This window comes from Heptranchias perlo, chromosome 1 (assembly GCF_035084215.1).
Source record: "Heptranchias perlo isolate sHepPer1 chromosome 1, sHepPer1.hap1, whole genome shotgun sequence".
NCBI lineage: Eukaryota > Metazoa > Chordata > Chondrichthyes > Hexanchiformes > Hexanchidae > Heptranchias > Heptranchias perlo.
In genome coordinates this window covers 173,889,969-173,905,944 of record NC_090325.1, presented here as the reverse complement: position 1 = coordinate 173,905,944, position 15,976 = coordinate 173,889,969, and the positions used below count along the sequence as shown (strand labels likewise).

At 44.8% G+C, this 15,976-nt stretch overlaps 1 protein-coding gene across 1 annotated transcript in view; it reads right to left on the bottom strand.

The window, feature by feature from the left end:
- Nucleotides 1-7,563, bottom strand: part of maml3 (mastermind-like transcriptional coactivator 3) — a 419,116-nt gene extending 411,553 nt beyond the window's left edge. The window contains exon 1 of the mRNA XM_067994004.1: nucleotides 6,550-7,563. Coding sequence (XP_067850105.1) covers nucleotides 6,550-6,927 — 378 coding nt within the window. The 5' untranslated portion in view covers nucleotides 6,928-7,563. The remainder of the gene's footprint in view (nucleotides 1-6,549) is intronic.
- Between the last annotated feature and the right edge of the window lie 8,413 nt (nucleotides 7,564-15,976).

Here is a 15,976-nt window from a genome sequence, read left to right as displayed (position 1 = left end):
ATAGTGTCTGCACTTGTAGGTCCATATGGTGCTGACACAGCTGATAAAGGCATACACAGTCACCAGGTACTTCCTCAGGGGTTCTCCCAAATGGTTGGTGGAAGAGCAGCAGAAACCCTGGGTACACGCGGAAATTACGGCTGCAGATCAGCAGATTCCCGAGGAAATTCCCGGTGAGTGCAACTTGGGCAGCAAGGACTGGATCTCTCACAGGCCTATTTACCATCAGAATTTCATGATACTCCCCTGACGTTTTACTGTGTAAGTGAATCACATATGATAGAGATAAGAAAATCTCAGGTTTGATCCTTTGTCTGATCCCAGCTAGGAAAGCAACTGGAGCAACTGCATTCGGCCTCTCATTTCTCATTGCTATCTAGTGGCATGCGAGGATGGTATCAGACTCAACTGGGGTTGCCTTCCAAAATTGAATAGCCTGCAGACACTGAATATCCAGGCTTACATGTCAAAAGAGCCCGTGGAATGCCCCCGGCAAGAGTCAGTGCCTTCAGAAGAGGAAGGAAGAAAACTGGAAGAGGGAACTTTTAAAATAAAATGAACACTAATCAGTCGAGCAACACATCAGTCACAACATGACTGGGTAACTGGTCTGACAAACCTGTAACAAGGAGCAGTCATTGTCCTGTGCTCCTGCATGTGGGAGCTTCTGTTCAATTTTTCCTTCTTTACACAGATTACCTCCTGTGTTTCTAAGGAATAGTACAATGAAGTGCGCTCACTGCTGTTATTAGGTTTATGCGGTGAACTAGTGCGAATATACTACAGGAAACGTCACACTCCGGCCAATACAATTCGGTACTGTGCCAACATGTTTCTTGTGTGATACTTTGAGATTCATCATGTCAAACTGCTTCTGCCATCAGTGAAAGGACAGTAACCATTAGTAGCTCTTCCACCAATGTATGACTGTACTGCTGGGAGGTTTTGTTTTGAGTGGACACAATATTAAAATTTCACCATTACATTTTACCAAAGTCCTGCTGACAACACTAGAAGTTAGTAACCATCACCAGGAATTTCCTGATTGGCTGCCAAAACTACAGAGGAGAAAATTCAACCAGAGATCTTGCTCTTGATTGCTAACCAGTGACGGGCAAATGAAACCGTAACCCTAACAAGAGGCAGTACCTTCAGAAGAGGAAAGAAGAAAAGTGGGAGTGGAAACTTTTAAACTAAATGAACGCTGGGCGGCCTGATCAAAACCAATCAGTAGAACAGCAGATCGATCACAACAGGACCATGTAACTGAGCTGACGAGCAAGCTGCCGTAGCCCGGTCCTCCCGAATGTGGGAGCATCCTGTCCCTGCTGGAAGTGCGTATGCGTGGAGGTTGAGTGAGGACAGGATTGCACTTGGTTGCGATGCCTGCCAGGGTCCAATAATCTGCTGACATCCGCTGTCCAAGCCCAAACATGAAGAACGGCCACTAAGATGAAGTACTGGAGAGTGGACGGCCACTTACAGAACTATAACCAGGAATGAAGCAGAGGCTTCATGAGAGGAGGGGAGAAGCTTATTTTTAAAACTGTGCCAGGTGCCACTACTCTGTTAAGCAGCTCTTCCTCACAGACTTATCTTTGTAGCCCTAACTGAGAGACAACTGAGACAGATACAGTAATGGTGATCCCATTTCTTCACCAAGTTCTAGTCAATGACCCTGCTCTCAGCATCACAATGCAGGGGTCAGACTATTTACATGACATTAATAGATAAATGACTGAAGGCTCTCATTCCTGAACCATACTCGACAACCATGACTCAATCGTTACACAGTATTTACGAAGGCTCGGTATGGACATCCCAATGTATTTCATTCTGGAGTTGAGGAACTGGAGCTGTTAAACTGACAACTGTGCTTCCTACTTCAATTAGCTGCAGGCTTCTTATAAAATACACTGGAACGTGAATTCAAAACATGGAATTCTGTACTTGCTTTGCTTTTATTTCAGACATGGGAGATCGTGAAATCAGGCGTACAATTCACTGTCGTGATGATTTCTGACTCCAATGATGCCCTTCTAGCTGTTGAAAACAGCAGCTCTTCTCAGAAGCTGGATGGAATACTGAAAAATGTACAGTTACAATCTTTTTTAAAAAAAACATTTTTTCCTCGTGCGCCCTTGAATGTGCCAATTCAGACTGGGGTACGTAGGCCCTAGTAATCCTCCAGTACCTTGCTCAAGTTGCAATTTTTCATGTATGGACCTAGACAGTGTGCATCAGTGGGCTGTTCAAGTGGGGGAGGGTGCGGAGGAGGTTTGCTTTGAGATAAAAGAGGCACGCAGACTCACTCGCTTTCTATTTTAACCTGTTAACATTGAAAGATTCTACCCAATTCTGCTGGGGTTTATATCCCTTCTCCTGCTCCCTCCAAAGCAAATGAGTGGGATTCAAATCCACTGTCTGGCCAATTCTGTCCTTGTTTGATGTCCACACACAGATGTACCAGCACAGATCATTGGATGGTGATCAGGAATGGAAACCTTGGTTGATTTGCCCCCTTCTTAACTCAGGGATACTGAGGCACACTGTTAGCTGGCTAAGATCATATAAGTCAACATAGGCCCAGAGATCAATCATGGTCTACATGGCTCAACACATTTAGTCACTGCATAGAACTAGGAAATTAGATTTAAGCAGAGACTGGGTCTGCTCCAATCCCTAACTGCCAGTGTAAACAAAATAAAAAATAACATTATATTCCATTTGAATCCGCTTAAGAGCCTGTCTTTTTCAATATGTTGTTAATGGCAGAGAACAACCCCAGGTGTATGTCCAGTATCGATCTATACTATTCATATAATGAGATTCAGGGCCACAACCTGCATTCAAATCAGAGCAAGTGGACTGAGTGAAGTTCTCCTGGTAACATTGCTCAACACCTTCTCGGAATTTAGAGAAGTACAGACGTCAAGGAAAAAGCAGTAAGAACTAACAGCAGGGGAGGGGAAGAATCTGCACATGGGGGTGAACAGGGCTACATGTGAGACATGATGAGACGGGTTATTAGATGCAAATCCACCACCAGTTCATAATGTCAACCAAAATCAGTACCATCATGAAGCCTACCGCTGGAGTTCATGTGATTTACAGCTGCACTAAAATTTATTCAATTTATATGAGATCTAATTTCAGAACAATATAAAAGTAGACTTGTTCCTCTATTTAAAAAACAATATTTATATTAAGATAAAAGAGGCAATGAACTCACTCCCTTTCCCTTTAAACCTATTCACATTAAAATATCCCCCAATGCTGCTTAGGTTTACGGACAACCATCCTTTATCACTTATCTCCGTCCCCGTCCCCAACCTAGTTCACACATCACAAAGGATCAAATTACCAGACTGATACTAAGATGCATTCTTCTTCCCCAATCCCAGAGAAAATGAGTGGGCTTTGAGCCATACTGTCTGACCAAGGATCTACACCCAAAACATTAACCAGCCTTTTCTTTTTACAGATGGTGATGGACCTGCTGTGTATTTCGACCATCAGCATCATCCCTGGAAAAACTCTTCCCTCAAGTCGCTTATGATTGCACCAACTCCATACTGCCTAACCTTTGGCCCTCCATTCACCACGATTTGCTCAACCACCTCCAACTCTGATGCTCAACCACCTCCAACTCTGATGCCCATGTCCCCAGCAAAATCTTCACTGTCTCCCATCCTGGCCATTCGCCCTGAAATGGACCCCGTTTTTACTCCCTCAAGGGGTGCAAATTTGCTCGTACTTGGCACACAACTGGCTTTGTCATCCATCACCAGATCTGGCTTGACCACATCAAGCTCTACCATGCCTCACTTTCCTCTGCTAAAACAGCCCACTAATATAGAATCATCCTGGCAGTCAAAGAAAACCCCAGGATCCTTTCCTCTACTACTGACTGCCTCCTTAAACCCCTCTCCCCTGCCCCTCCATGCTAATCATCTGTTCAGCTGTCTTTGCTGCTTTGTCCCTTTCTCCACTAAGCCAAACCTCCCCCCCAGTCCCGTCAATACTCTAGTCTTGAACGCCCGTCTCTTTCTAGTTTCTCCACCATGGCCTCCAATCTCATCTCATCTAGGAGACCTACCTCCTGCTCCCTCAACTCCTTCCCAATAAACTCCTGATCACCCAACTTCCCTTCCTGGGTTCCACTTTAATTGAATATTGCACATTATAAATAGATCGCTCTCCTCAGACACTGTCCCCTGCCCTTTCAAAATTGCCATAATCACCCCCTCCTCAAAAACCCCATCGTTGACTCCTCTATTCGCTAACCACCATCCCATCTCCAACCTTGCTTTCCTCTCCTAGGTTCTTGAATGTGCTATTGCCTCTAGATCTGTGCCCACCACTCCTGCAAATTCATGTTTGAATCTCTCCAAACAAGAGTCTGCACCTCCCACAGCACTGAAAAGGCCCTAAGCAAAGTCATGAACCAACATTCTCTATGACTGTGACCGTGGTGCATTATCCCTCCTCATGCTGCTTGATCTTTCTGCACAATCATTCACACACTCCTCCTCTCCATCACAAAGACCTCCTACTTCCACCTCTGTAACATCACCCGCCTCTGCCACTACTCAGCCCATCTGTTGTTGAACCCTTTATCAGTCTGCCTGAGTCAGAAGGTTATGAGTTCAAGCCCTACTCCAGGACATAAATCTAGGCTGACAATTCATTGCAGTACTGAGGATGTGCTGCATTGTCAGAGGTGCCATCCTTTAAATAAGATATTAATCTAAGGTCCTGCCTGCATGTTCAAATGCCTGTAAAAGATCCCTTAGCAGTATTTGACGATGAGCAGGGAGATCTTCTGGTGGCCCGGCCAACATTTATCCCTCAACCAACATCACCAAAACAGATTATCAGGTCAATTATCTCATTGTGGGACTTCGCTGTGTGCAAATTGGCTGCCACATTTGCCTACAAAACACTGAATACACATCAAAAGTAATTTATTGGTTGTGAGCCATTTTGCGACATCCTAAAGATGTGAAAGGCACTATATAAATGCAAGTTCTTTTTTTCTTTGTCACCTCCAGACCCAACTATTCCGATGCTCTTCTGGCTGGCCTCCCATCCTCCACAAACTTCAGTTCATCCAAAACTCTGTCCGTCTCACTCACCCATCACCCCTGCCCTTGCTGACCTACGTTGACAGCCAATCCCCAAACACCTCAAATTTAAAATTCTCATTCTCGTATTTATATTCCATCATGGCCTTTCCCCTCCCAATTTCTGTATTGTCCCCCAGCTCTATAATACCCCACCCCCACCTTGAATTCTCCGTTCCTCTCCAAACAATTGTGCATCCCCCCCCCCCCCCCTTTCCCTTGCTCTCCCACTGGTGACTGTGCTTTTCAGCTGCCTAGGTCCCACTTTTTAGAATTCCCTCCCTAAACCCCTCCACTTCTCCACCTCCCTCTCTTCCTTTAAGACCCTCCTTAAAACCCACCTCTTTGACCAAGCTTTTGGCCGTCCCTCGCAATCTGTCCCCCCTTGACTAGGTGTCTGTCTTCCTTGCACTTCTGTGAAACGCTTTGGAAGGCTGGTGAAACAGATAATCCCAGCTGAATAAATAAGTAAATATTAACAATGTTCTCTAAGCGGGGAATCTGCTAACGCTGAGCTCTAGTTGTGCTGGAGGAGACTTGAGCTGTCCATCTGAGCGCTCTCTCTCTCTCGGATGGGAATCTTTCAACTGCTTCCCCCTCCTTCCACCAGCCAAGTCCCACCCATCTCTTTAAATACCAGCCGTAAAGCAACTCCCCTTTTACTGGGGCAGGAAACTGAGAGTAGAATGGAGCGATCAAAACATCTCGACTCGATTGCAGCACGTCGACTGGAGAAACAGCAAGGAGCTTTTTTTTAAAAAAGCTGCCTGGTTCGGGGTGGGGTGGGGGGGGTTTGCACTTTGTGGTATCACAAGTAGCTGCATTCGGGTTTCCGAGCTTCCTGTCTGAAAGATGCATGCTTTCTCACCAAAGAAACAAACCCAACTGATGGCAATGTTGCAGGAGACACGGTATAAAGAAAAATTCAGTACAGAAAGTGAAACATTAGCTCGTTGCTTCGTGACTATGAAAACAAGAGCGTATTTAGTTGAGCTAGATTTGCACAATTCTTATTTAGGAAAAAGTACACATTCCTAAAAAAAAGGTGCAAAAACCGTGAAACAAAATGCAATGTCAAGTGGTCCTAAATCAAATGTCACATTACAGGATTATTTTGATTCCCATTGTTAAGGTTGCAAGAGTTGTAGGAGTTTCAGATTTCGTATTTGCAGGACATTATCTCAAGTTTGTCTGAAACTCCTGCGTTTTGAACAACCATCCAGCTTTATAAAAAAAAACAGTTTCTCATCATAAACCTACAGGTACGAAGGGGTTTCCTCCTCCTCCCCTTAAGCTCTACAATACAACCCCCCCCCCCCCTCCGCCCCCCCTCCACTCCCCATCAATGACCAATGGCAGTGGAGGCACCAGCCTCCGGACCTTTAAACGCGGACAAGACGCAGACTTGTAAAGTTTCCCTTACCGCGATCAGAGTGTTGGTCCTCTGATCCGCAGCCGCCGACACCACGGGCAGAGCGGAGGGAGGCTCGGGCTCGCAGTTTTTGCTCCTGAAAGCACCGTCCTGCTTGTGCTTGCCCGTCTTCTTCGCCTTGAGCTCCAGACACCTCTGGTGGAGCGTCAAGGTCTCCTGCCGGTCCAGTTCAATCTGTTGAGCCTGGGCTTGCTGGCGCCTCACCTCGCAGTTGTTGTGGTGTCTCCTGAAGCCCTCGATCCGCTGCCGGAGCCTCTGCACCACCGTGCTGTGCTTCGGAATGCCGCTGCTGCCGTTGTTGGTACCGGCGGCGTTAGCGATCGCAGGGTTGTTGCCGTTTGCAGCCGTGGGGGCTACGAAATCCCCCATCCTTCCCTCAACCTTTGCAAACAATATTCAGGACAACTTTTCTTGTCGCTCTGTCTGTAGGTGTGTGTGGTGTGTGTGAGTATAAAATCTATCCAGTAGCCAGCAAAATATAAAACACACACACACACACACACAAGAAAAAATTGCACAGGACACACAAACGACGATCTTTTGCTGCTTTGCCTTCAGACACTCAAATAAATAAAGCAACAAAACAAAAAAAAAAGAATATACGGTTGTGATAACTAACTCATTGCAGCCCAGCGTCTTTCCGAGTTCAACACAGTATTAATCGCTGCATTAAGCGATCGTTGTATTTCTTGTGTATATTCCACTGTTTTTTCATCAACTCCACGAAAAAGATCCGGATATTAGCGATCATCATACAACAATGAATCGTGCAAGCTTTTCTTAAGGTTTTCTTTTCTCTTTTAAAAAAAGTTTTTTTTTTTAGCTGTTTACATTTGCCCTGTGTTTGAAGAAGCGGATCTGCGTTTGCTGGCGTCCCGCGGCAATCATGGTTAAAATGCTCGCGTTTTACATGGGAGAGAACATCCTCAATTGGATCGCGAAACTCGGAAGAAACGGCGAGCAGCTGCTTGCTACTGCCACCGCCACCACCACCATCACCTCCACCATGCCAGCGGATTGATCTGGGACAATCACACAGTAAACATCAGCCAGAGGCCGTGAGCAGACCCAGGGGCAACAAGCAACACACGCCACAGAGTTCAGCTCAGCTCAGCTTGGATCAGGACTAAAGCAACAATCGAAAGGCGGGGGGAGAATGGGCAGATTTAAAAAAGAACCCCGGGACAGAGTTAAAGATATAGAATGAGGACTAACGCACCCAACCAGGGCAGAAAGAAACCCCGGGATAGAGCAAATAAATCAGAATCACGACTAATGCAATAATACCAGGGTCAGAGAGAAACCCAGGGACAGACCCAAAGATATAGAATCAGAATTCAGGCACCCAACAAGGGCAGACAGAAACCCCGGGACAGAATATAAAGGGGGCAGATAATAAAAAATACCCGGGACAGAGTCAAAGATATAGAAATCAGGACTAATGCACCTAACCAGGGCAAACAGAAACCCCGGGACAGAATCTAGATACAGCATTGGGACCAGTGCAACAATAAAGAGACAGATGGAAACTCTGGAGCGGAGTAAAGATACAGAATCAGGACTAATGTGACTAGTAAGGGGGCAGAGAGAACCCCCACCCGCTGGACATCATGGATATAGAATCAGGGGTAACAAAACAATAGAGAGGCAGAGGCAAAGCTCGGGGCAGAGTACAGATGAGGAATCAGGACTAATACAACAAAAGAGGGACAGATAGAAACCCAGGAACAGAATTAAGAAACAGAATCATGATGAATGCAATAACATAGGATCAGGGAGAAACCCAGGAATGAGTACAGAGAAGGAATCAGGACTAATGCACTGAATGAGGGGCAGAGAGAAACCCCAGGACATCATGAAAATAGGATCAGGGGTACAGAGAGGCGGAGGCTAGGCCCAGGACAGAGCAAATAAACAGAATCAGGACTAATACAACAAAAGGGGAACAGACAGAAACCCAGGGATAGAGTAAAAAAACAGAATCATGACTAATGCAACAATACAGGATCAGGGAGAAACCCAGGGACAGAGTAAAGATACAGAATCAGGACTAATACACCCACTGAGGGGCAGAGAGAAATCCCAGGACATCAGGAGTAACAAAACAATAGAGAAGCAGAGGCAAACCCGGGGACAGAGCACAGATGAGGAATCAGGATTAAAGAAATAACAGAAGGGCAGACAGAAACTCTAGGGCAGATCACAGATATAGAAATAGGACTAATACAATAACAGTGAGACAGAAAGAAACGCAAAGGGAGGAGGATGCATGGATATAGAATTAGGATCTATAGAGGGGCAGATAGAAATCCCAAGACAGATCAGGGACATAGAATCAGGACTATTGCAACACTATAGGGCAGAATGAAAACCTGGAACAGATTCAAGCAACAGAATGGAATGGCTGAGAGAAACTCTGGAACAGAGTATAGACAGGGTCAGCATGGCCACAATAGAGGGGCAAAGGGGGGCTGCAGAGTACAGGATTAGGAGCAATGCAGCTACAGAGAGGAGACCCAAAACCCAGAATATAATACCAAAGCAGAATCATGAGTATTGCAACAATCCGGGAGGGGAGGTGGCAAAGAGAAAATCTGTGTAAGAGTGCAGATACAAAATCAGGGCTAATGCAAGAATAGTGAGCAGAGTCAAAATCTGGGACAGAGTTCAGTTTATATCAGGAGTATCATAAGAAGAGGACAGGGGGAATAACCCAGAACACACCATGGATATAGGAGTGGTGTAACAATAGAAGGACAAGAGTGTTGACACAGGATCAGGACTAATACGACAATTGGGAGATCAGAAGAGAAACCTAGTACAGAGCAACAATACAGGGTTAGTACTGCTGCAAAAAATGGACAGAATTCAACGAAAATACAGGGTCAGGGCATTGCTGCAGGATTAGGACTGTTGTAATAATAGGGAAAACAGAGTGAAAACATGGGATTGTGTACACTAAAGCTCCAGGGCAACAAGTAGAAGTACTGGACATGACTAGAGGGCTCTAGAGCTGTAATTTCTAAAAAATATGGACAACAAATCCAAAATATGCCAAAGAGCAAGACTACGAGATATAGTTTACTGGATGAAGCAGGACAAGGAGAGCAAAACCTGGGGATGAATCCTAGCTGCAAGATTAGGACTAAATACAGGACAGAGCTGCTCCACAGAAGCAGAGGATAAAACAGGGCAACCAGTTTGGCTGGATTAGGATTAAAACACTGGAGAAAGGAATTCTACAGGATTGGTACTAAAACATGGCACAGAGTCATGGATACAAGATTACTACAAAATCACAGATCTGAGTAAATTACAATGGATGGAACTAAATGTAGAAAAGGAAATGATTTTGAAAAAAAATGAGCAGAACTCAAGGTGGACAAGTCACTGAGCTCTGATGGCATGCACCCTCGCTTTTGAAAGAAGTCAGAGACGAGATAGCAAAGGCTCTGACCACAAACTTTCAATCACCAGAAAGAAGGATAAATTGGGTAACTATAGATCAGTTAATCTAACATCTGCTGTGGGCAAACTCTTAGAATTTATATTTCAAGATAAAATGAGTGAGCATTTAGAAATGCATGAGTCAATCAAGGAAAACCAACACAAATTTATTAGGCAAGTCATGCCAATCGTTTTTTGAAAAAGTGATCAATTGGATAGATAAAAGGAACACAGTAGATGTAGTGTATATAGATTTTCAGAAAGCATTCGCTAAAACGTATCACAAGAGGCTTGTTAGAAAAATTCAGGCATATGGTATAAAAGGAAATGTAGCAGCATAGATTGAACGTTGGTTGAGGTACAGGAAACAAATCGTTAGGTTAAAATAAGATTTGCCTGGACTGGAGAAAGGTTGGAAATGGTGTACACCAGGGCTCAATGGTGGGTCCACTTTTGTTCTTGATATGCAGGGGTAGATTTTAACCCTCCCTGCCCAATGGGAATGGGGGGGTGGTCGCATAACGTCCCTGATGCGTTTCCGGGCCACCATCATCTTAACTTACCTGTAAACAATAATGGGAGGGCCGTCCACCCTCGGAAGGTGGGGGCCTACTTTACATTGGAAAGTCGCAGCCCAATGACATTATCAGCACCAACGGCATTTTAACTTTGGAATTCAGGAGGCCCACATAGAGCCAACCCCAACAGCCAAACCACGACGGGAGTCGAGGAGGGGCCTGAAGAGGCCAAAGTAAGTTTAAAAATTTAACTTTTCTGTGAAATCCTTGTAAGCCACAAGGAGCAGGAATGCTTCCCCAGGCCCTGGAAGGAGTCCTTGGGCCTTCCCTGCCCCAGTCTTGCCTCTCTCTCCCAGCGCCAGTATTAGCTGCCAACCCCCCCTCCCTCGCACTTATGCCAGGGACCATTCCCTTGGGTCCCCGGCATCCTCGGGTCCCCGACCCAATTTTTGCTCTCCCCTGCCAACCTTTTACGTCACTCCTGCAGAAACGTCCTGCTTTATTCAAATGAAGGCCGGGAGTTAAAATGGCCCAGGCCTCGCGCTGAGCTTCCCGCCTCACACACCCCAAACGTGCCCCCAGTTAAAATCAACTCCATGTGGATTTAGGGAATACAATCTCAAAATTTACTGATGACAGAGAAGTAGGAGGTTTTGCAAATAGTGAGGAATACTGTAACAAACCTCAGGAAGGTGTAGCAGAATGGGCAGCCAAGTGGCAAATGAAATGTAATGTGGATAAATGTGAGGTAATACATTTGGGGAGAAAAAACCAGGGATGGGAGTCTACATTTAATGGAAAGAGCCTGGAGGGTGTGTATGAACAGAGAGATCTAGAGGTTCAAATACATAATTACCTGAAAGTGAGGGTGCAGGTAGATAAAGGTACAAGGCCAATAGGATTTTGGGTTTTATACATGGGGCATAGAGTACAATAGTAAAGAAATAATTATGAATTTGTACAAAACATGGATTAGGCCACTGTTAGAGTACTGTGTGCAGTTATGGGTGCTCCATTATAGAAGGGGCATTAAAGCCATAGAGAGCGTACAGCTCACTAAGATGATGCCAGGAAGCAGAAAAGGCTAAGAGGAGATTTAATGAGATTTTTAATATTATGAAGCATTTTGATAGAGTGACTGGGGAAAGACTATTTCTTCTCTTTGGGGAGTTGGTGACTACGGGTCATCAATTTATGTTTATTACTAAGACTACATAGCGGGCACAGATATGGTGAGCCAAATGGTCTCCTTCTGTGCAACGAACTTCAATAGTTCCACAGGGTTGGAATTAAAACATAGGACAGACAAACTAAAGGATTGGAATAAACAGTATTGTTAACAGATCAAACTAGGACTAAAACATGGAAAGTAGCAATCACAGGACCACAATTGAAACAACAGGTCCGAAATTTGGACTGCTCCAAAAAGATCAATTGAGGGACGGGATGAAAATAGAGGACAAAGTATGTTCAGGATTGGGATTAAATATAATTGAGCATAAACTGAACTTGGCCTGAACATAGCAACTATAGGATTGATATTGATCACAGGACAGAGGAGAGCTACAAGATCTGGACTAAAACAGGGCAGAGCATATACAAAGACCAAATCTTAAACTGGGCAATTTAGAATTAACACACAAGATAGAGTGGAATCACACAGCACCATTTTAGGATCTGGATAAAAACACATGACAGAACCAAATCTAAATGACGAGACTCTAAAAGTGAGAATAGAATAACTGTGGAGGACTATCCCAATGGTGCATTGGGTAAAAGCACAATCCGGTGTAACACGAAGTGATGCAGATCAAAAGGTCAGCAGTTGGATTCCCAACCTGTGCTGAATTAACTGATCTCAGCCAGGGCAGAAGGAAAACAAAAAAAGGTGAAGTTTCCCCTCTTGATCACTATCAAATATCCTTGCTAAAAAGCGGACTGCAGGTGAGGACAGGATAGAACATGGCTGTGAAGAAATAGCTGCTGATATGAACTATTTAGGATCACAGATGATAAAATGACCTAGTAGCCAAGGTCCAGAGCAGATCTACAGGGTTTAGACTAAAGCCACACTAGTGGGAGCACATCAATAGGACTATCTCAAAAATCAGAGATAGAGCAGACCTACAGGAAGTTTTTTAACAGGCTCAGAACTAAAATATAGAACAAAATTATATCTGCAGGATCTGCAGGGCAAAACACAGAGCAGCTCTAAGGGACTGAGACACAGGCATATCACAGCCTAGATATATAAAACTATAAAACTATGAATAAATATAGAATAAGGTAACTTTACAAGATCAGGACTGAGATAAAATATGGGATAGATTAGCTGAAAAGGAATGTAATGAACACACAGGATACAATGGATCTACAGGATTGAAAAAATATAACACAGGATCAGATATATATAGATCAGGAATAATCCAGGGCAAAGCATGATATGGTGGATCACAAAAACATTCCAGGATTAGGACAAAAGAAGGTGAGCAAACCAAATCAAAAGAACTGGACTCAGAAGTTGTGCCAAAGCAGCTCTAAAGGCTCAGGACTAAAACATGGGACAGAGCAATTCCTCAAGGATCAGGATTAAGCAATGGCAGTGCACAAACGGAACAAAAGCATGTGGCAGAACCAGACGCAAAGGACCAAAAATGGGGTCGAAGAAAAGGCTAGAATTAAAATACTGGATAGAGCACATCCATAAGATTAGGTCTAAAATGTGGGATAGAGTAGAACAGTCGGACAAATGGGGAGCACTATCATGTACGCAGAAAAGCATGTGACAAAAGCAAATGTAAAGAACCAAATCCAATAAAAGGGAATAGAGCAGACTCAAAAGTTGTACACTAAAATAGGAGACAGAGATATTTTGCTGTATTAGGATTAAAACATGGCAACGTATCTAAAGACTGGTGGGGTGGGGGATGCAGAGGCACGTCAACAGGACTGGCTCTAAAACACCAGACAATGAATCTATAGGATGTGGATTTTTTTTTCTTTCATGGGATGTTGGCGTCGCTGGCAAGGCCAGCATTTATTGCCCATCCCTAATTGCCCTTGAGAATGTGGTGGTGAGCCACCTTCTTGACAGCTGAGTGGCTTGCTAGGCTATTTCAGAGGGTGATTAAGAATCAACCACATTGCTGTGGGTCTGGAGTCACATATAGGCCAGACCAGGTAAGGACAGCAGATTTCCTTCCCTAAAGGGCATGAGTGAACCAGATGGGTCCATGTCCATTATTACTGATACTAGTTTTTTTTTATTCCAGGGTTTATTTGATTTGAATTTAAATTCCCCAGCTGCCATGGTGGGATTTGAACTCATGACTCTGGATTGTTAGTCCAGGCCTCCTGGATTACTAATCCAGTAGCATAACCACTATCCTACTGTACCCGGATAAAAAACATGAGACAAAGCTGGAAGTACTATAATTGACTAGGGTGTGCACGCCTCATCACTGCGAGCGGGAAAATGTTTTGTGCGTAGACATTGGATAAGGACAGGATAATGCTCAAATCTAATGTTTCCATAGTGGAATGGCCTAGTGATACTCACTATCTATGAAGAACGTCCATTTAGACAAGGTACAGAGCTGGCTTGAGGCACATCTGAAAATATGGCTGGATGGGGGCAAATTTGTGGTAAATGCTGCAACTTCCTCCAGCATAAGAGACAAAAGTGCATCAAAAACATTCAGAATCAAACAAAACTGGCAGATCAACAAAAGAACAGATTAAAGAGAGAAAGAATTTATATAAAAATATATACAAAACACCTTGTACATTCTCAGGACATCCCAAAGCACTTCACAGCCAATGAATTATCTTTGTGTAGACACTTGTTTTGTAGTTATATGTGGCAGCCAATACTTGTGCACAGCAAGGTCCCACAAACAGCAATGATCGACAATAACAATGCCATTAGACCAGTGCTTCTAGACAAGAACAGCAATCAGGAGAAGAAGCTAATTGCGAAGGTAATATGTGCATTGGTCCAGAAAGGTTATCTTGAGCCAGAAAGAGGAAAGGCAATGGGGGAATTAATCATCCAACAGTGTGCTATACCCCTTGATTCAGGGGCCCCAATAATACAATGATGGAGCGAAGGTCATTGATGAATCAGCTAAAGATAGTTGGGCCTAGGACGCTGCCCTGAAGAACTCCTGCAGCGATATCCTGACGCTGAGTTGATTGGCATCCAACAACCACAACCATCTTCCTTTGTGCCAGATATGACTCTAGCCACTGGAGGGTTTTCCCTTGATCCCCATTGATTTCAGTTTACTAGGGCTCCTTGATGCCACACTCAGTCGAACGCTGCCTTGATGAGGGGGCACTCACTCTCACCTCAACTCTTGAATTCAGGTCGTGTGTTCATGTTTGAACCAAGGCTGTGATGAGGACTAGAGCCGAGTTGTCCTGGCGGAAGCCGAACTACGCATCAGTGAGCAGGTTATTGGTGAGTAAGTGTTGCTTGATAGCACTGTTGACGACTCCTTTCGTCACTTTGCTGATGATTGAGAGTAGGCTGATAGGGTGGTAAATGGCCAGATTAGATTTATCCTACTTTTTGTGTACAGACGAAGACTTAATTACAATATGTGAAACAATGATGCTTATGATCACAACTATAGTTTTTTTTAATTCATTATTGGGATGTGGGCGTCGCTGGCAAGGCCAGCATTTATTGCTCATCCCTAATTGCCCTTGAGAAGGTGGTGGTGAGCAGCCTTCTTGAACCGCTGCAGTCCGTGTGGTGACGGTTCTCCCACAGTGCTGTTAGGAAGGGAGTTCCAGGATTTTGACCCAGCGACGATGAAGGAACGGCGATATATTTCCAAGTCGAGATGGTGTGTGACTTGGAGGGGAACGTGCAGGTGGTGTTGTTCCCATGTGCCTGCTGCCCTTGTCCTTCTAGGTGGTAGAGGTCGTGGGTTTGGGAGGTGCTGTCGAAGAAGCCTTGGCGAGTTGCTGCAGTGCATCCTGTGGATGATCCACACTGCAGCCACGGTGCGCCGGTGGTGAAGGGAGTGAATGTTTAGGGTGGTGGTTGGGGCGCCAATCAAGCGGGCTGCTTTGTCCTGAATGGTGTTGAGCTTCTTGACTGTTGTTGGAGCTGCACTCATCCAGGCAAGTGGAGAGTATTCCATCACACTCCTGACTTGTGCCTTGTAGATGGTGGAAAGGCTTTGGGGAGTCAGGAGGTGAGTCACTCGCCACAGAATACCCAGCCTCTGACCTGCTCTTGTAGCCACAGTATTTATGTGGCTGGTCCAGTTAAGTTTCTGGTCAATGGTGACCCCCCAGGATGTTGATGGTGGGGGATTCGGCAATGGTAATGCCGTTGAATGTCAAGGGGATGTGGTTAGACTCTCTCTTGTTGGAGATGGTCATTGCCTGGCACTTGTCTGGCGCGAATGTTACTTGCCACTTATCAGCCCAAGCCTGGA